This window comes from Pleurodeles waltl, chromosome 2_2 (assembly GCF_031143425.1).
Source record: "Pleurodeles waltl isolate 20211129_DDA chromosome 2_2, aPleWal1.hap1.20221129, whole genome shotgun sequence".
NCBI classification, from domain to species: Eukaryota; Metazoa; Chordata; class Amphibia; order Caudata; family Salamandridae; genus Pleurodeles; species Pleurodeles waltl.
In genome coordinates this window covers 503,288,033-503,308,204 of record NC_090439.1, presented here as the reverse complement: position 1 = coordinate 503,308,204, position 20,172 = coordinate 503,288,033, and the positions used below count along the sequence as shown (strand labels likewise).

At 41.8% G+C, this 20,172-nt stretch overlaps 1 protein-coding gene across 1 annotated transcript in view; it reads right to left on the bottom strand.

Annotated features, from left to right (window-relative positions):
* Positions 1–2,604: 2,604 nt before the first annotated feature.
* MIB1 (MIB E3 ubiquitin protein ligase 1) overlaps positions 2,605–20,172 on the bottom strand; it is a 345,878-nt gene continuing 328,310 nt past the window's right edge. The window contains exon 21 of the mRNA XM_069220006.1: positions 2,605–3,445. Coding sequence (XP_069076107.1) covers positions 3,305–3,445 — 141 coding nt within the window. The 3' untranslated portion in view covers positions 2,605–3,304. The remainder of the gene's footprint in view (positions 3,446–20,172) is intronic.

Genomic DNA, 20,172 nt, shown 5'->3' with positions numbered 1-20,172 from the left:
AAAAAAAAAAAAGAGTATGGTACAGGTTGAGCATTCACTGCTGATGCAAAAGAAGATTTTAAAAATTGAAACCTGCAGGAGCCAAATGGGTAGGGGGAGCATGCCAAGAGTTCCATAGAAGAGATCAAATATGTGCTTTGTACTTAACACACCTGAAACTACTGTACAGACAGAAACAGCAGATATTTCCTCAGTGGCCAGTAGTTAGCAGTATATGAAATGTTCATAGCTTCTTGCTTTTCATTACAGATTTAGTAACAAAGATATCAATGTCCTGCACATGTCCCTTTGTTTCAGTAGAAATACATTTAGAGATACATTTATATATTTCTTAGTTTATCAAAATGCTGAAAAAGCTGAATGTCAAACTCTAGTGACTTACAAACACTAAAAAGATTAAGTGCATTTGTAGTCTATAACGGTTCTCAAATTTAAGTTTTTAAATCTCTCTTATGGTGGCCATTGGATGGAGAGAGACAATTACGTCACTTTTTTAAATCAAGTTATAAGAAAAAGAAACTAGTAAGTCTGGTGGTATTAACCGAAGGGACATATCACAGTTCTACTTAAAAGGAAATTGGTGTTTGTTGGCACAAGTCTAATGAATCGGTTATCGCACCTGAAGAATAAACTGACACAAAAAAAACGGGTGGGGGGGGGGGGGGACACAATTTTCTAAATAGTTTGCTATGCTGGATTCTTATAACACTGAAATTTGAAGTGAACAAACTCAGTGCATTGGCTGACTGACAATGAAATCAGACACCAGGCCATAGTTTAATATGTATTTTCTTCCCTTTAGTAGGGTGATGTATGTCTGGGGAAAACAATAAAGGAACCACATGGGACTTCAGTACTATTTACAGTAAAAGAAAACCCATCATTTACATACATAATTGGTTTCATTACCTACAATGTATGTTTAGTGAACAAGTGATTCCAATACCACCTCTTCTAATGGAAACTCAAAGCAGTATAGAAAATCTCAACATGCATTAACAAGACCACTTTGTAATCATAAGGACAGTCAATATTTCAAAAGTTAAAATAAAGGTCCACTTTGAAGAACAGATGGAATTATTTTCGTTAAATCATGCTCCACACAAATGGTGCAAGTAGTATTTGCAAATATATTAACTAGAATGTAAATTTAATTGGAATTTGGGGTTGATTAAACTGCATGTAAAGTCTTTCTCCGATTGAACTTATGACTGGCCAATGGGGCACCACCCCATTGCTTTGTTAAATTAACTTGTGTAAAAATTTTCATTTAGCTCCTCAGGCATAGGATGCCTTAGTGCTTGAATCACATCAGGCTGTCCTTGCTAGGTAGGGCCTGGAGTTTAAATGCCAACAATTCAGGACCCACAACTGCTGTTGACCTAGAATTGTTAAGTGCAACTTCTATGGAATCGATACATATCTCCTTTGTCACTTAGCTGATCCACTACAATGTATGTCACTGCTGCTGTTTTAACAGGGACTACTGAGAATTCCCAGCCTGGCAATAGGTAAAAAATCACGTTTTCCAACATTCTTCTCATGAAATTGACAGGATTGCTTTATACAGTACAATCTGAGCTTCTGAAAGACTTTCAAGAAGCATGTTAGGGTCTGTGAGCGTACCGTATTGAAAATCTAAATTGCTGTAATTCATCAATTCTCGCAATACTCATGACACTTTTCTTGAGAGCACTGCAGCCCAATACAAAACATCTGGATTATCTGTTATATTTGTGGAACATTTTTATTGCATACTTTATGCAAGCTTGGATGCACCTCTCTGGGGTAATAAAGAATTGGGCTCTACTTAAGAAAAGTCATTAGGATGAAGGAAGATTTTTTTTTTCCCTAGTCGTGGGCAGCTCAACAAAGCGGAAAAAGGAATTCTGGTTGAGGTGTAAAAATAATTTTCCCATATTGATTGAACATCAACAATATTCCTTTACCAACATGCGGCATCGGCCCACTGCTATTGGATCACAACACCCTGAAGATTAACTGGACAGCCAACCTGCTCTAATCTCAACACCATGATGAAAACAATGAACATATTGATTAGGCTTTCAGGGTAGGAAGAACAGAGCAACATGAGGGGTACATAGTATGTAAAAGATAATCTTAAGTATAACTTAAGGTTTTAGGAATGTCTTGATTGAAGACGTTAATAAACAGGAGGAAATAAAACTACTAGAGGAATACAAGACAATGTTTAGTGTTGGGAAGCGGGTTGGTGGCCATACACTGTAAAATATTAGCATGCTTACTGAACTAGTGTCTCTAAGCAAATGACTACTGTTTTCCAGTTTACACTTATTGCTTGCTAAAAGAAAACTCACTTGATAGGGTGAAAATCAAGTAATGCTTTTTTTGCTGCTAGAAAGCCACTTTCATTCAAAATGTTCATGTCTACTGCACTGCCTGGTGAGCAATCCGATCGAAGTATTTGATGGAGTGGGTAAATGGAAAGACTGACATTCAATGTAATGCATTCCACTATTAACAGTTTGTGTATATTAAAAAGGAAATATGTGGTTAAAACATTTACAATTAAATGATAACTAGAGCTGGGCTTGTAAAGCAAAATGGTTTGACACGAGGAAACAATGTCCATCACATTTTATTATTTGATGTTTTACAAGAAGAGGGGGACATGTGTGAAGTCAGAAATCATTTTGATGAAACACAAACCGTTGCTCTCTGCCCTTTTACCTTTACTTAAGTTCCACATCCTCAGACTGCACAAATGATGTTAACTTAAGCAGAAGAAAAATGCTGCGTTTCTAAGACTAACATTAGTTAATTTTCTGGATCAGAGCAGCCAGGTAAATTGTAATGCACTAACCACCAAGCAAACAACTACTGAGGCAACTTCCAAAGAAAATATAGCTCAGTAATAGACTTGGGTTAGGGAAAGTCACATGTTCACAGCATTCTGCCTGGTTTGAAAAGATTTCCAGACCACATTATTTTCTTAAAAGACATAATAAAAGCATATATTATACATAGTATGTTATAGGTTTAACACAGACGTGAAAACAATAATAAAAAAGTTGCTTTACACAATGTTTTTATCAGAGAAAGTGCCTAAATAATTTAAGCAAGGCTCGTTTTAAATCTACAACTAATTACTGTTGTTGTATAAATACTGCCTTTGTAGAGTTCACAACAATGGGTGTTGCATATGCGGTACATTGCAGATGCAGGCCACTGGAACTCCAGAACATGCCTGCAAGGCGTGCTGAGGTTTGAGGATAAAAAAAAAAAACGACGAATAGCTTAAGTTGCAAAATACAAATCTCATCTAATACAAAAGGATTCTTCTTTCGATGCCTTTACGGCAAATTGGACATTCACTCATTCGATCGCCACAAAGCTGACATGTCCCATGCCCACAGAGGAAGATCATGTTCTTCAAACGATCCAAACAAACAGGACACATTGTCTGCAAAAAAAAAATAAAAAAATCAGCATTTCAAATGCGGAATGGTCATGCAAGCTTTTGAAAACGTGGAATATCTGTTCACAAGCCTGGCACAGATCAAAGCAACAAATCTCTTCACAAGCAGTACTTTCAACTCGTTGGATGGCTAATAGGCTTTATGCTTGGGAGGAAACACTGATTACCATCTGTCTGTATCAGAAGTCACCAACCTTTTAAAAGCAACAAGCATCATATTTTGGTGTCAAGAGAAATAATTAGCGGCAGCCAAACCACGAGGAAACATGTGATTTGTGCACAGATGGTTTGGTAAACTATTAAAACGTGGATGAGGTTCGCTAATGAACACAATAGACACAAACGTAACACCTATAAATAAGCAGTAATTAACAACATTTTTGGTGGACATTTACAGAAGAGATAAATTGTTTATTTCAGGGTACAGTATAGGCCAATCACTTCAACAAACATGTCAGAAGACTTAAAGAGCAAGTTACATCGAGTGTAGGCTCTTCTCAAGAAATTGTTTAAAAATAATGGCCATATAATTGTGCATTGTACAAGAAATTAGGTCGGAAAAACTGGTCAAAAGTGGAAGGATTAATAAAAGCATCTTGGAAACAATCTTGCCAACATCTGAGTTGCAAACATCACTGTATTGCACAACAGCATTTTTAACCATCAAGAGAAACACAGTAATCTTTATTTTTATAAATAGAAATCAGACTGAGGCAGAAGAGACTGTGTTTATTTTGTTTTAGCTATGTGACTCGATGAAGCTTTTTCTTCATAAGGGGTGGAAGGGCTAAAAGAATATATATTACTTGAAAGACTAAAGAAAAGGGTGTTGCTGGCTCTCCAAAAGTCAATATTTGTGAAATCAGTGACAAGTAGAGCATTTTAAAGAAGAGTTGGATAGAGGCATTCTTATAAATATTAGGTTTGAATACCATTTTACAAGTTGATTTGAGGGTTCAACTCCAGGACCTCATGGGAAAGTTAATGGAAAATTGTTTATTTCAAACTTATTATACACTAACATTGGTCAAACCTTGGTAGGATTCAAAGATCACTTAATATATATGTGATTTTGGTTTCTTCCTAAGAAATATAGATATATGTGCATTTTAAAAATGTTAGCTCAGTAACACTGGCGAAAACGTGGTACGACATGAAGACAGCTTTACATAGGTTTAGTATGGTCTTAAGCATTTTTTGCCAGTTGCGGAAAAAGAGGTAGCACATTAGGAAAGCAACACTGTAAAATCTTAGGAGGGTGTAGGACCTCTTTAAGCCCATTGCATAGGACATTTTGATATTCTACTTAGTGTCCTAGTTACCATGCCTTCCAAGATTTCATAATACATCTTTTAGCATTCTCTGCAAGCTTCCAAAATTCCCCAATGTTTAAGCTTAGCAAATTCCATTATAGCACTATCTGGAAACCCACTGGCGGGCTTAACCACTGAGTGATCCAAATGTACGTTTTTTTTTTGTTGTTTTTTTTTAATAACAGGTCCTGAATGAGACCTGTCAGGCATCAGTGCAGTTTTATAAGATGCAGGACTCTGAATTTAAATTCTGGAATAAAATTCAGTGCTCAACAGTTCTGCAGCTTACTTCGTTCAAACCAGCATGGTGGACTGCACTTTCACAAGCATTTTTTTTTTTTTTATATTATGGTTCCCTAGTACCAGCCTTAGACCCTGATAGGCACTCAGATCCACAGTAACAGGAGCTGCCCTAGGATACTCAAAGCTAGGATAAATAAACCTAAAATAATTCATCTGTATAAAAACAGTTGCAGCTTCATCCATGGCAGAAAGTCATAATTACATGGTTCAAAACGAACAATAATCGGGGAACACAATGCACATGGAATTCCTCATTGTCTCAGTAAAAAAAAGTTAATTGTTCATTAAATCTCAATAAGAACATGTGTATCCATATTGAACACTTCACAGTTTTCTGTAATAGCCAGCGAGCACACTTTTCAATTTTTCAAAATGCTAAAGTTTTTACTTTGTAAAGATAGGGGTGTCCCCTTTCCCCCAAGATATTTACATTGGCAATGGAACCATACGCCTGTTAGGAGTGAGGGGACCCCTTGATGAAGGGACTGAGGTGGGACACAGGGTGGCATTACTGGATTTCAATGTATATGGGTGATGTACTATTTTATGTGTCCGACACTGACCAGTAGATTGACTGACTACTGCAAATGCTGAACATTTTAGGTAAATATAGTGGGTTCAGAGTGAACTGCATGAAGTCAACTATGTATTTGTTTTCCACCTGTAACTGTTGGGAGCAAAATAGGTTTCTGATACCGGTGGCGCGACCAGGGTCTCACAGTCTGGGTATGTATGTCATGCGTTCCAGGAAAGTATTTCTTAGAATCTATATAGAGCCCTTACCCAGACAAAACTCTATGTATTGGAGGCAACTGCTGCTCTCACTGATGGGTAGGGTGTCCATGTTTAAGCTATTTACATTGCCCAAATTCATATATTCTTTACAGAATACGCCATATCAGATACTTCTTTCGGGGTGTGGGCATGTTTTGAGGTGACTGTAGTAGAATAGGCGCTCCCCCATAATTGCTCTGAATAAGTTAATACGAGGGGCACATTACAGAGGCATTGGCTACCTTGATATAAGGACAAATTATTGGGCCTCAAAGCTCACAGTTGTGAATGACTAGGCATCTGCCCCAAAAGAGGAGCTCTCAATTAGACATGACAGACACCGGATGGGCCCAGGAATAACTGACAGCGCTCTACGGGAAGTGGCGCAAAATGGGGTGGCAGTCATACATAAGAGTAATTCTACACATCTGGGAAAGTGTGATCAAGAGCCTGGGGCAACAAGGAGTCATGAAAAGGGAGATGCCACTTTGGGATTAGGCACAACTAGGCAAAAATGGTAGCATTACAGGCTTTAGTGCGTGGTATTTAATAGGTACCAGTGAACTGGGCCATACATGAGCAAAGGATGCTGTAAACATTTTTCAAGATCTTAAAGAGAAATATCAGATGCTAGAGTGAGGTATTTTGATACCTTAGACTGCAGCTGCATTGCAGAGTAATATACCAAGGGGTGCCAGGGTGGATAACAGTACCTCCCTGGAAGAGAGCTTGCTGACAGAAACCTTACCACAAAAGGCAATATTATTCACCTATAAAGAAACTGAATAACAATATGAGAGACACCTCGTTGGGCTCCTTGAACGATGGGAGCAGGATAATAGGGAATTGACGGATGACGACTTGAGTGTAGTCCTGCAGTGTTCTAGGGTCATCGCAATCAAAGTCTGGTTTCTTTCGACTGCTGCCTCTGAATATTCTACATAGGGTGTATTACATGAGTATACTGATCGAAAAAATTGGGCGAACTTACATTTTTAACTGTCTCCATGGATGCAGGCTACGGGGATTGTTTTTGCACACCAAATGGGAATGTTCTGGGATTCAGAGGTTCCTGGGAGAAGTTACTGGTAGGTAGGAAACACTGTTTAGTAAAGTGGGGCTTGTAGTAGCATGTCACAACATCACGTAAATATTGGGGGGCTTTTGCCCTCACTCAAAGTGGGAGAAAAATCTGGATTGCTGGATGGCTGCAGAAAAAAAGTATAGGAGGAAACTTTAGTCCTGAAACTTAAACTGCCACTACAGAGGATCCAGCTTTATTGCCTCAGACCAGAGGAACAAGTGTAAGGGAAATAAAAGCAGTAAAGAAAGCTAATCAGAAAAGCCTTCTCACTTTATCTTCAAAATAAAAGAAAAGCTACTCTAGTGCAACAATAGCAACTAAAAAAAAAAAAAAGGGATATAGATTTAGTTAATCTGCTGAGGAACACGTTAGTGTCCAATGAACAACATCTTGCTCATGGGCTACATGTTTGGTCGCACTGTGTAGGATTTAATGACAGGCCACTCTGGTTGTAAAGTGATTGTGTTCTTTATTGAGTCTGTTTCCACAGAGAACCCATCCACATCAAGTACCTTGAGCAACTGACAAAGAACCTTTCCACATTCCATTCTAGCAACCACCCTACATTCCAGACCTCTACATCATCACAGCTACAGAATACCACATCACCTCTTTCACCCAACATCTCAAAAACAGATAATTACCGTTTACACAAACTACTTTATGATTAATTCTACCTAGATACATTGAGATGTACATTTCAAAACATTTACAATCTTATTACTACCAAGAGGATAACTGTACACTTGTTACACAATACTGTAACGGAAAAGGCACCCATCTCACACACTGTGGTCTCCTACTCTATCATCATGCTCATTTTGTGTCTCCTACCGAGATGGAGAATCATGATCGGAGGGATATTATTATTTAGCTACCATTATCACATCACTGTCAGACAGCAAGGTATTAGGGAAGCCCTCCTTTTCAAATAACTCCTCCAAGAAATCCATGATCACTCTAGATTCCACTGACCTCACAATCTTAACTTTCGTCCAGCATGAAAACATATCCACACACACCAATACATACCCGTCATAGGACTTTATTTTTACTAGACCTAAAATATCCAAGGCCATATCCGTCCAAAGACCACTGACTTGCTCCCTCAACACCTTTGGTGGTGTCCTACATTTTAACACTTTTTCACTGCTTGAACATTCTGCACAATTCCTTTTTTCTCTTTCAATAATTAATTTCATTGCTGGCTATCAATAGCCTTCCCCAACTGTTTCTTTAGTTTTGGCAATACCTACGTGGCTACCATGGGCACTATCAACCAATCGTTTCCTAATCTGACTGGAGGGATAAACTTACTGCCCCTCATCAGTAATCCATCCACCACAACTAAACCATCTGTGACCTGCCAATACCCTTTAACATTCCCTTTTTTCACCCTAGCCGGAAGAAACCATCCTAACGACTTTCTGCAACTTATCACCCCTTCTCTCCACACTTGTTTCTGAAACAATACTTTCAGTGATCAGGCAAACATTAAGCTGTCCTTCATAGTCTTCTCTACCAATCCAATCTGCCTCTTTCGAATCCTCACTGCCAGTGTCACCCAACCTAGATTAACAGTCTGTTAGAATATTTTTGGACCCAGGTAAATAAATTATGACAACGTTAAATTCTTGCAGTGCAACAACACACTTTTGGATTCTGTGCAATATAATAGATGCCCTTCTTTGAAAATACCTCCTTAAAAGGTCTGTGGTCCATCTTGATTTCAAATTTGCTTTCCAAAAGATTTTTTTTTTTTTATTAACATACTGCCCAGAATACACTCAATGCTTTTCTCCAACACCGAGTAATTCACGTCTGCACCTTTCTAGCTCTTTGAGATAAAAATAAAGGTCCTTCCTTTTCCATTTCCTTCTTGTACATGCCTTTGAACCTGCATCAGTCATGATTTATGACTCATCCTTCTGAGCGAAACTTCCTAGATTGGGTGCTTCGTTCAACCACTGTTTCAACCTTTTAAATTTGTTGTTACATACCTCACAACATACAAATTCTCTTTCCCTTTTTAACAAGTCCCTCATAAAGTTTTTTCTGCAAATTTTGGCACAAACTTACTGAAAACATTCAGCCATTCCAAGGAATTTTACTAGTTCATCCTTACTTTGTGGTGCTCGGAAACCATTAATAGGATCCACCATGGTTGACTTTAGTTTAATTCCAGAAATTTTCATTAAGTGTCCTACATACTCAATTTCTTGGACATCAAACTTGCATTTATCAGATCTCAATGTTAGCCAACCATCACGTAACCTTGACAATACGTTCCTCAGTCTGTCATTATGTTCCTCCAAGCAGGTTCAATAAATCATAACACTGTCCTGATACACCTTGATGCCCTCAATCTCCTCTAGAATGTGCCCCATTGCCCTCTGAAACACTGAAGCAGCTGAGATCAGCCCAAAGGGCATCCTCAGGAACTTGAAGGTGCCAAAGGGTGCCATAAACGCTGTTAATTCTTGGGACAAACAATATAGTTTTATTTGGTGGTAGGCAGATGTTAAATCTAGCCAGGAGAAATGCCTAGCCTCATTAAGAGAACTCAATATTTCACTTATGTTAGGGAGTGGATTGTGATCCACAACCACGGCTTTGTTGAGTTCCTGCAAATCCACAGAGCCTTGCCTCCCCATTGGCTTTCTGAGCAATGACAACTGGAGATAACCATTCTAAGGACTCTACTTCTTGTATAATACCATTTGCAATGAGTTTGTCCAACTCTGTTCTCATTTTCCTTCACAAGTAATAGAACACTTCTGACCTAAGCCAACTTCGATGATATATTAGATTTGAGTTTTAAAAAGTGATACTTTTTTTTAAGCAGTCCAGTTTGTTAGCAAAGGCCTCTGGGAACACTCAGTCAAATATCATGCCTGCCCGAGACAAATTTGACAGATGGCATCTCTTTAATACAAACAGAAGGGTTCTCATTACGATCCAAATATACAAACAGATACCGTTGATGGAACCAGCTAATTAACGAGCTCCCTTTCACAGAAACAAACTTTTCCTGATATAACGCTACTGCTTTATTCAATTGTACCCCAAAAGTATCTCAGTCAATCAACGGACTCTACCCATACCCATTTGTTCTAATATCTGGCTTCAAAAGCTTCATTTTGCCAAGCAAGTGTTCCTCATAATGTTTTTTGGAACAAGAGTAGTTTTCGCTCCAGAATCAAACAGCACTCTTACTGGCTCATCATTGACCATAACCTCTTCCACTGGACTTTCACCATGAGCCTCTTTCACCTGAAGACTACTGATCTCCTCAACATCCCCACCGCATAATCCAACTTCTCTTACTTTCTTCAAGTCCTTTGTTGACTTAAAACATCTGGCAAAGTGAACTTTGCATCCACAGTTCTTACATGTAGTTTTGCAGCATGGACAATCTTTGGAATTCACCATATGACATGAATTGCCACAATGAAAACACTTGCCCTGAAATGATTTTGTGATAGGTTTTGTATTTAGCGGATAATTTCTCTTTTGCCAACTTCTCCTGAATAAATCTAACACTTTCACTTTACCCACCACAGCATCTTTTAGTATAACATACACACACACACTTTAGAGTGTTCATATGTTTTAGAAATGGTAAGTAACTCTTGTAGAGGTGCGCGGTCATTTTGACACATGCTCTCACGAGCCTTGTCTAGTACACATCCCAGCATCAACTGGTCCCTTAAACGCTCCTCCAGAAACAGCCCAAAATTACAAGTAGCTGCTAACTTGCGTATTTCAGTGATATACTGTTCTACAGTCTCACCTTGCTGTTACAACCTCCTCCCAAAGTTATACCATTCTAGAACAGTGCTCACCTTTGGAAGATAATGCAGGTCCAGTTTTTCTTTTCTGAGACAAATCTCATACTAGTTCAAACCTGTGGAATCACTATCCGAGAGCTCGACAAGATGTTGGAAAACTTCTTGCCCCTTTATCCCCAAGCAATGCATTCACAAAGAAGACTTCCTCTCTGCACAGAGTGAAGGGCCCCAACAAGCATAGTGGCTAAATACCTTTTTACATTTTTGCCAGGGTATGGTAGGTTCTCCAGGAGATGAGAGGAAAAGTGGAGGTGCGGTGACATTCTGCACGGTACTTAGATTTACTGAAATCTGCTTACCACCACTATTTAAGCATTGAGTCTCTAAACCATAAACTAACTTAACCTAAAACTATAAAATAATCCTTTCACAAGAAGCAAACAAGATATAGTTGGTTTTGGAATTTACCGCCCAAATATTTGTATCAAACTGCAACTATTAAGATTAGAACGCTTTATCAATATTTTGTTCTGAAAACTAGGTAAGTGTGTCATTCTACTTTAACACTCTATGAATGTCAAGATAAGCTCATGACCTGCTCTGCATTTTATACACCCTAGAAACAAAAGGTGAGTATCACCAATGGTAGCACACTTAATAGTACAGAGTAAGCGCCCATTCTTAACCTTGAGCTCCACACAGTACCTTCAGGTGAAGCGCTCAGTTAGGGAATGGTGTGCGCATCAGAGCGAGACACTCCAATGTCTAGTCACACAAAAGGTGAGTGTATCACAGCATTTAGTGCACTTGCTAATACAAAGTAAGGGCCCAATACCTTCCGGTGAGACGGTCAGTTAGGGAATGTTGTGTGAATCACAGAGTGCAAACGCATGGTCTATCCAAGAGACGCTAGGAGCCTCTCAGACTGTTGCAACGTCAGAAGCTCTGTTGGGTCGATGGCTGCTCCCCACTGCCAGAATCTAAGCAGGATGTTCCGGCGCTCCTTAGCATAAGGTGATTCAGGGTTGCCTGAAAACAAGTGTCAGATGCTTCAGTGCTCCTTTACCTGACTCGTTGATTCTGTCTGGTGCTCTTACACGTAAGACGCTTCAGGGTTGCCTTGAAATCTGTGTCGAACGCTTCAGCGATCCTATACCCGACTCGCTGATTTTGTTGTATGCCAGCAAATGCCATGGTGCGTCAGACGCTCCATGCCTTCTTGGCTGTCTGAAAAGCAGTGCTTTGTGATGCACCAAGACACAGATAGGTGCTGTAGCCTTGCACAGAGTTAGATAGTGTGTGCGCATGAAGAAAGCTGTCTCTTTATGTGATATATCAGTAACTAGATATACCAGGCAAAGAGTCCACGGAGTCCCTCACAAGTGGACAGGGGCTTGCTATACAATCCCGAAGTGCTCTTTGAGAAGGTAGTGTGGTTGAGTAGCTTAGGCTTAACACAGAGGAGTGAAAGACCTCAACAAATGCACACAGTAGTCAATAAATGAGAAGCAGGACTCAAGATCCACACCAATTTATGAAAATAGCAAGTATCTTTATATATGTTTAGGCATCAGAGAAAAATCTTTCCGGTAAGTAGGTTTTCAAATATTAATTATTTTCACTTTATAAAGTGGGCAGTTTCTGAGTTCTGCAATGTTAGCCTATGGAGGGAAGAACCAGTTCTGCAAAAAGGTATAGTAGAATGACTTACAGGACCAATCTCTGGAAGTTAAGGTGAGTGCTGGGCAAGGTCCAAGGCAGCACAAGGAGTACACCACCAGTTGCATGGGGGCAGCTGGGTGCAAAACAGCATTGGGTGCTCAATGCATTTCAATGGAGATCGATCTCTGCAGGAAAAGGCTGCAGGCTCTGGCTAGGAAGCCAGGTGGGCTGAACCAACAGCAGTGCTCAGGTCTTATGATGCTTGGATACAGGGGGACACCTTTGGTCTGCCTCTCCATGGGCCAGGGGCCCAGAGGTGTTTTTAGGTGGTGGGTTTTTCTTACTGGAGCGGTCGCAATAGAGGGGGCCTGCGAGCAGAGGCTGCAGGCGTCATCTGGGAGTCAAGGATGGGTGAAAACACAGCGGACTTCAACTCTGGAGGGCCTTATTGGCACCGGTGGCCCATTTCAACGCTGGCTGGAGGTGATGGGTGCAATGGTGGTTGGCGGTTCAGGAAGCCTCAGAGTCCTTTCTTTGCAGTTTGGAGGAGAAGAGGTCTACTGTTCATGGGAGGTCTTGAGTCTTTATTGAAGGCAGGCAGTCCCCTGGGTTTTTTGAGTCAACAGCTGTAGGATGAGTCTACTTTGGGGCAGTTTTTGACAGGGGGTGCAAACAGGCCCTTGAGGTTGGTACCAGGTCAGCTGCTTCTTCTCTCCTCTCAGCTTTCATGGATCTTCAGTGTACTTGGTCATCTTAGATCATCAGGATCTATTTCCCTGGTGCCAGGTGCTTCCCTAAATACTGAACTTAGGGGTGTTAGTGGAGTGTATGGTAGTAGCCAATGGGGGGGGGGGGGGTACTGACCCGACCATTGGGGTCAGTACACCCCCTATATGACCACTTCCTTTGGGAAGTGGGCATACCCCAGTACCAGAATTCTTAGTTATAGCATCACAAAGATGGCTACCTCTGAAAAATTGTGTTCACCTTGGATAAGCCCACATTAGGGTTGGTACTAGCCTGAGGGTGGCACACCTACCTGACTAGCTAATTTTCCAGCCTGTCCAGGTGCCAAAGGGGCACTGGACAAGGGAGTCAGCTTCCTCAAAGGTGACGGGGAACCAGATTCGCATTTCAAAGGCAGCAGCCCTTTGAGGCTTGCCTCCTTAGTAAGGATAACCAGCAGGTCATCCTGTGGGAGGGGGGTATTACACCTGAATCCCAGACAGGCTTTTGTTCTGGGGCTCCTGAAAGCAGAAGGCTCTCACTCTGGGCAGTCAGAACAGTGTCTCACGGGCAAGCTGGCAGAAACTAGTCAGCAAGCACACCAGAGGCTGGTAGGTTTTCAGAGGGCACCTCTAAGGTGTCCTCTGGGTGAACGTATTGTTAAATCCATCACTGGAATTCAGTGTAGGTGTATCAAGTCGAGCTGTTTAATACAAAACATCCCTATTGTCAGTGAAGCCATCATGTAAGCTGGGGAACTCTTATTGACCAGTGTGCAGCACATGCATTTAAAATGACTTCCCTGGCCACTTACTATGTCTGAGAATTGACAATGACATAGAAAGGGCATATCTGCTCCCGCAGGTACGCCCTCACATGTAACATAATGAAGATAGTGATGTTTGGTATCAAACATCTCATATAGGTAAATCCACACTGATGACAGTGTTGGATTTACCAATACATGCACCGAGAGGGCACCTTAGAGGTGGCCACCAGCCTCTGGTGTGTCCACTGACTGGTCTCTGCCAGCCTGCCATCTGAGACACTGTTCTGACCTCCTAGGGTGAGGGCCATTGCTCTCAGGAGACCCAGAACAATGGCCTGTCTGGGCAGAGGGTGTAACACCTACTCCCACAGGATGACGTGCTGATAAGCCTTCTAAGGTGTCAAGGCCTCAAAAGTCCGCCACCTTTGAAATGTGGATCTGGCTCCCCTTACAGGAGAGGAAGCCACCTCCCAAACCCCGCACCCCCAGCCAGAGCCAAATTGGCACCTGGACAGGTGGGAAAATGACCTAGTCAGGTAGGTGTACCACCTCCAGGCTAGTACCACCCCTAAGGTGGGCTACAATGAAGTGAACATGATTTTTCAGAGGTAGCCATCTTTGAGATAGTAAACCTAGGAATTTTGGGACAGGGTTATGCCCATATAACCTCAAGGGTCAGTAGTCCATTGGCTACTTCCCTACACACACCCTAACACCCCTAAATGAAGTATTTAGGGAAGCCCCTTGCACCAGTGAAGCAAATCCTGCTGACCTAAGAAGACCAAGGACACCAAAGAGCTGTGGCAGCAGAAGAGGAGAAAAGAAGCAGCTGACCTGTTACCAACCCCGCCGGCCTGTCTGCATCCCTTGATGAAGTCTGCATCAAGGGTGACTTGTCCTGTGGCTGTGACTCCAAAAACCCAGGAGGACTGCCAGCCTTAAAAAAAAAAAAAAAAATAAGACTCAAAAACTCATGTGAACATCAGACCTGTTCTCCAAACACCACCAAAGGGAATCCGAAGCCTCTGGAACTGCCACAACCTGAAGTCACCACTGCACCTGTAGTCTCTGAACAAGTTGAAGTGAACCCACCATTGCCAACAAGGTTCCCCTGCCCTCCAGAGTCCGAGTCCATAGAGGTCTCACCCCTCCTGGACTCCCCGAGGACACCTGCAGCCTCTGCACACAGAAGCCCCTCCCAAGACCGCTCCGGTTAGAAAACCCTGACACCTAAGGACACCTCTGCACCAGTTGCCCTTGAGCCGTGGAGAAAAGGACCGATGGTGCCTACCTGTGCTCGAGCATTGTGAGGCCTGAGTCGTGCTGTTAGCTCAGCCCGACTGGCCTCCTGGGCAGAGCCTGCAGCCTCTTTTCACAGTTGAGCAATCCCATTGAAATGCACTGTGCATCCTCTGCTCTTTTGTATCCGGCCGCCCACGTGCCGCTGAGTGTGTACTGTGGGTGCTGCCCTGGACCTTGCTCACTACTCACCTTAATTTCTAGAGATTGGTCTTGAAGTCACTGTACTCTACCTGTTTGCAGAATTTGTTTTTCCTCCTACAGGATAACATTGCAGAACTCAGAAATTGCACTGTGTCCACTTTTTGAAGTGAAAAGAATTCCTATTTAAAAACGTACTTACCTGAACAATTGTTCTCTGATGCCTAAACACAAACATACATGCTATTTTTATATATTGGCATGGATGTCCTTTTTGAGTCGTGTCTCATTTACTGACTACTGTATGTATTTTTAGATGTCTTGTACTTTGTGCTAAGGCTGCTGGACCACACTACCCATAAACAGAGCACTTTAGGATTGCATAGCATGCCCTGTCCACTCACTGGGAAACCCCTGGGCCCTTTTACACTGTATTCACACACCACATAAAGGGCCAGCTTCCTATTCCAGGTTATTGTTTTCTAAAATCTCATCTACTTAGGACCAAAGATATGCTGCCCATCAAATGGCAGTCAGATGTCATTTTCCTGTAACTCGGGGTGAATGCTGATATTCCTAGTCAACCATGTCTACACAGGAGGCCGTTGGTGTTCATTTGCCTTAAAGAATTACCTGGTTAATCTAAGAATCATGAGAACTTCTATCAGGATTTGGAGTGGATGTTGGTATTTTATTTAAATGAAAGTAACAACTTAGGATACTAAGGCAGGTGCTACCTGTTGCATTGACTTGTGAGCAAAAGATAAAGCACAATCATAGCAACCACAGGAAGGTTAAGTTACTGATTGCTGACCTCCACATGGGTACAGCTTAGACCCTCAAGAGCATTCTCATGGCCTGAAGTAGGCAGAGGACTTTGCCTCCTTGAATCGTACCTCTTGATAGAGATGCCACTTGTGGTTGACGAATATGCCCTATCCCAGAATGGATGTTTCAGAATAGCTGTCCTTGCATTAAAAACAGATGAGATTTGGGATCAAATGAACTGTTGAAGGCCTCAGTAAATCACTTTTACATACAGATTGTGAATAAAGATTTGGCTTTCATTCCACAGGGGGCCAATACCAGTGTTCAGAAAGGTGATAATAACCTGGTTCCTCTGATGGTGACTACCTGATGTGGCTCATGGGTAAACCACAGTTATTGACAATGATTTCCCCAGCACCTTGGGATTTACTTGAGCATGAAGTAGTGTTGAAAGATTTCTTTGCCTCTTATGAATGTTTCCATGGAACACAAGAAAAGAAAAGCAGTTGATCAATTTTGCATTCGATACCCATTGATAAAACCTTCAGCTATGTTTATAATGAGATAAGCCTTGCAAAGTAAGCTTTCTTGTGAAAGAGCCAAATCGGATTTATCTGAGGTCACGAATACTTTTGAAATAGAGTGGACATCACCATCAATAAAATGTAAAGACTTCAAATTAATAGTTATGATGGTGCCAATCACTGAATTGTTTGCCATATGCGTAGGATTCATCAACACAAGTGATCATGCCTCCAGATGTAACATATTCAGAAACTGTCCAGCCGAGCTTTGGTCCTAGCACATGATTTCTGAAGAATGCTGTTCTATGTGAGACACAATAAAGATTGATGAGAGGTGGAGTTGCTGTCTCAAATGTGTGTACACATTACAAACACCATCAGTACACGTTTTGTCTCCCAGCTCTAAGTACCAGCATTAATGTTATACCTCTGTGAGAGCACCACCATGACGAAATAAGGTGTTTTATCCTGCCTTCACTGAACTAACTCTCCTACAAAAATCTGCATCATATTAGGGTCCATGTTACTCACTGCTGTCTTTAAGCCAGAGACCAGTAAAACTGAATTCCATAAGTTCCACAATCTATTGGCGTATATGCAGTCAACAAACTGCAGAGGTACAAAGGTGTGTATAAAATTACTCAAAACCAGCTATCGATCTTGCCAGTCCATAGTTTTTTCAATTGAATGTTGACATATCTGTCCAACGTGATAAAATGCCCTACCTCCTTCTTTGGAATTCAAGCTTTGATCCAGCTCCCAGTGTCTTTATTGTTCAGGATATGCAAGTTTGGATTACTTCTGTACTGCGTAAGGTCTCATGGCCATGTGTTGATAAGTAGTTGTAATGTTTTGGTGTATAGTGCAGGAAGAATGGATATAGGAGGGGCACTTGCAGAAAAGGAGGGATGAATGGAGGTCTATGCTTATTTGCCAAAGCTGGAGATGGCTGAGGCTACAACACACAGTAGTGAACATTTATAGTCATTTTCACAGGCCAAATCTTCTGCTGACTAGATATGAAGAATTCTGCAGTATGGTAAGTGAGTTTTTGCTTTAGAAGTGCTCAAACTTCACTTTGCTATAGTTACCTTATGGTGTCACTCAGAATTGTCATTTGCAACAAATCTGCTGCCTTCGTTACACCATGTAACAAACGGGGTTCCATATTGTAAATTTGATACGTGTTCATTAAATTTGCTAATACACTGTTTCATCAATGTGTGAAGAACCACAGCTTTATTTCGTTTTCCCCTTCTTTCAATCCTTTCTTAATTTCTCTTCTAATCAATGGGCTATGAATGTATTTACCGCTGCACAGCTAGAATATTTAAGAGTTCGTCTAAACAACTTTCCAAAGGGAGATCATAAGGGTAGAGCTTTGTACCAACCCACGCTCACATTGGTAAAAGCAGTTGCCGTATATCGTGTAGCCAACCCAGAAAAATCAACGTAACCCTTCGGGGTAGGCAGACAGGTGAGGAGGTCATACTGGGTTCAACTCCAATCGTCTACTCACTTTTTGTGAGCGAATACTGCCTCCTACCAGTAGGCAACATTCAACTTTTGACTAGCACAATTCAGCCTGGTGACAGAAGGACAAACGGGAAGTCACATTTGAAAGTATGTTATGTTTATATGTGGCAATGCCAACATTCTTTAAAAGTATTATTTTTGTTGCTTTGATTCTGACAAAATAACAATGGTAAAGCTGCAGCATTACCCTTCATTATATTATTTGATATATATTATATTTGTAGATAATGTATATATTTTTATTAGCCTGTTATCGTGTTATACGCATTACATTGTCTTAGAATATTACCCCTGCATTCTCTTTAAAACAAAATAAGATGTCAGGTCAAAATCAAAAATAAAACACAAGGGCCAATCATAAAATATGGTAATGACACTGCGTTATATTTAACAACCAACCACTTGCAGCAGTCCTGCAATTGAGTACTTTTGACTCATCTCAGACAGGCCTATATACCGCAGAGTGCAGACTTTTCTGTAATTTCTTCTAAACTGAGTGCTGAAGGACACTGGTTACTCAACCATTAAAAACTTTTGAACCAGCTGTTTAAAATGTGGCAGCGAGATAAATGAAGCGTCTTATTTATCTGAACAAGTTTATAATCGCTTAGAAGTAACTGCCTATGGGCTAGTTTTAACCGCTTAGGTGCGGGCGTCGGCCACTGGCCGACGCCCACACACCCTCCCTGGTGCGGGTCACGACCAGTGGCCGACACCAGGAAGGGTATCAATAAATCCTCGGGTGCGTCGCACCCGAGGATTTATTATTTTTTTTAAACCCCCCCCGGGAGACACGGAAGCTTCCGTGTCTCCCCCCACCCCCCCACCCGCCCCTTTGTGACGTCAGCGTGTTTTCCCCATCAAAGCAGGAAGCAGCCTTGCGGCCGCTTCCTGCTTTGATGGGGAAAACGGCCTTTCTCACGTTCGGGAAGGCCTCGTAAGAAAGGGGAGTGTCTCCCCTTTCTTACGAGGCCTTCCTGAAAGTGTTTCCTGGCCCCCGATCGCAGCGCCTCCTTTCCTGAAAACGGGCCGCCCCCCCCCGGGGGCATAATTAATAAAAAAAAAAAAAGGTAGGTGCCCCCTGGGGGGAGGTGGGGGGGGGGCAATCGCGCCCCCCCCCCCCCCCCCGGGGATTGTTTTAAAAAAAAAAAAAAAAAAAAAAAAATGACAGGGGGTCGCCCGTGGGCAGGGTGACCCCTGTGGGGGCAATTTTTGTTTTAGATGTTGTAGGGTTTCCCTGGGGGCCATTTTGGCCCCCAAGGAAACCATACAACAACTAAAAAAAATAGATCCATATATAGATCTATATTTATATATCTATGTAGATAGATATATCTATGTACATGGATATATCTATAGATATATCTATGTACATAGATATATATATATATATATATATATATATATAGAGGTAGATCTATATATACCAAAGAGATTTATAAAGTGTGCTACTCACCTGTGAGGGTCTCAAGGCGCTTGGGGGGGGCGGGGGGAGGGAAAGGGGCTGGGCGGTTCACTGTTCGAAAAGCCAGGTTTTGAGGCCCTTCCTGAAAAGAAGTAGGTTTTGGGTCTTGCGAAGGTGGGTTGTGAGGGCGTTCCAGGTTTTGGGTGCAAGGTAGGAGAAGGATCTGCCCCCGGTGGTGGTGTGTTTGATGCGGGGGACAGAGGCGAGAGAGGTGTCAGCTGAGCGGACGTTTCGTGTGGGGGTGTGGAAGGTGACTCTCGTTGAGGTAGGCAGGGCCTGTGTTGTGGAGTGATTTGTGTGCGAGGATGAGGATCTTGAAGGTGATCCTTTTGTCAATGGGGAGCCAGTGGAGGGATTTGAGGTGTGGAGAGATGTGTTCGTGTTTTAGAGTGGTGCCGGCGTAGAGGGCGTTTCCGTAATCAAGCCTGCTGCTGATGTGTGCGTGAGTGACAGTTTTTCTGGTCTCTGTGGGGATCCATTTGAATGTTTTTCAGTATACGGAGTGTGTTGAAGCATGAGGAGGTGAGAGCGTTGATTTGTTGGGTCATCGAGAGGGA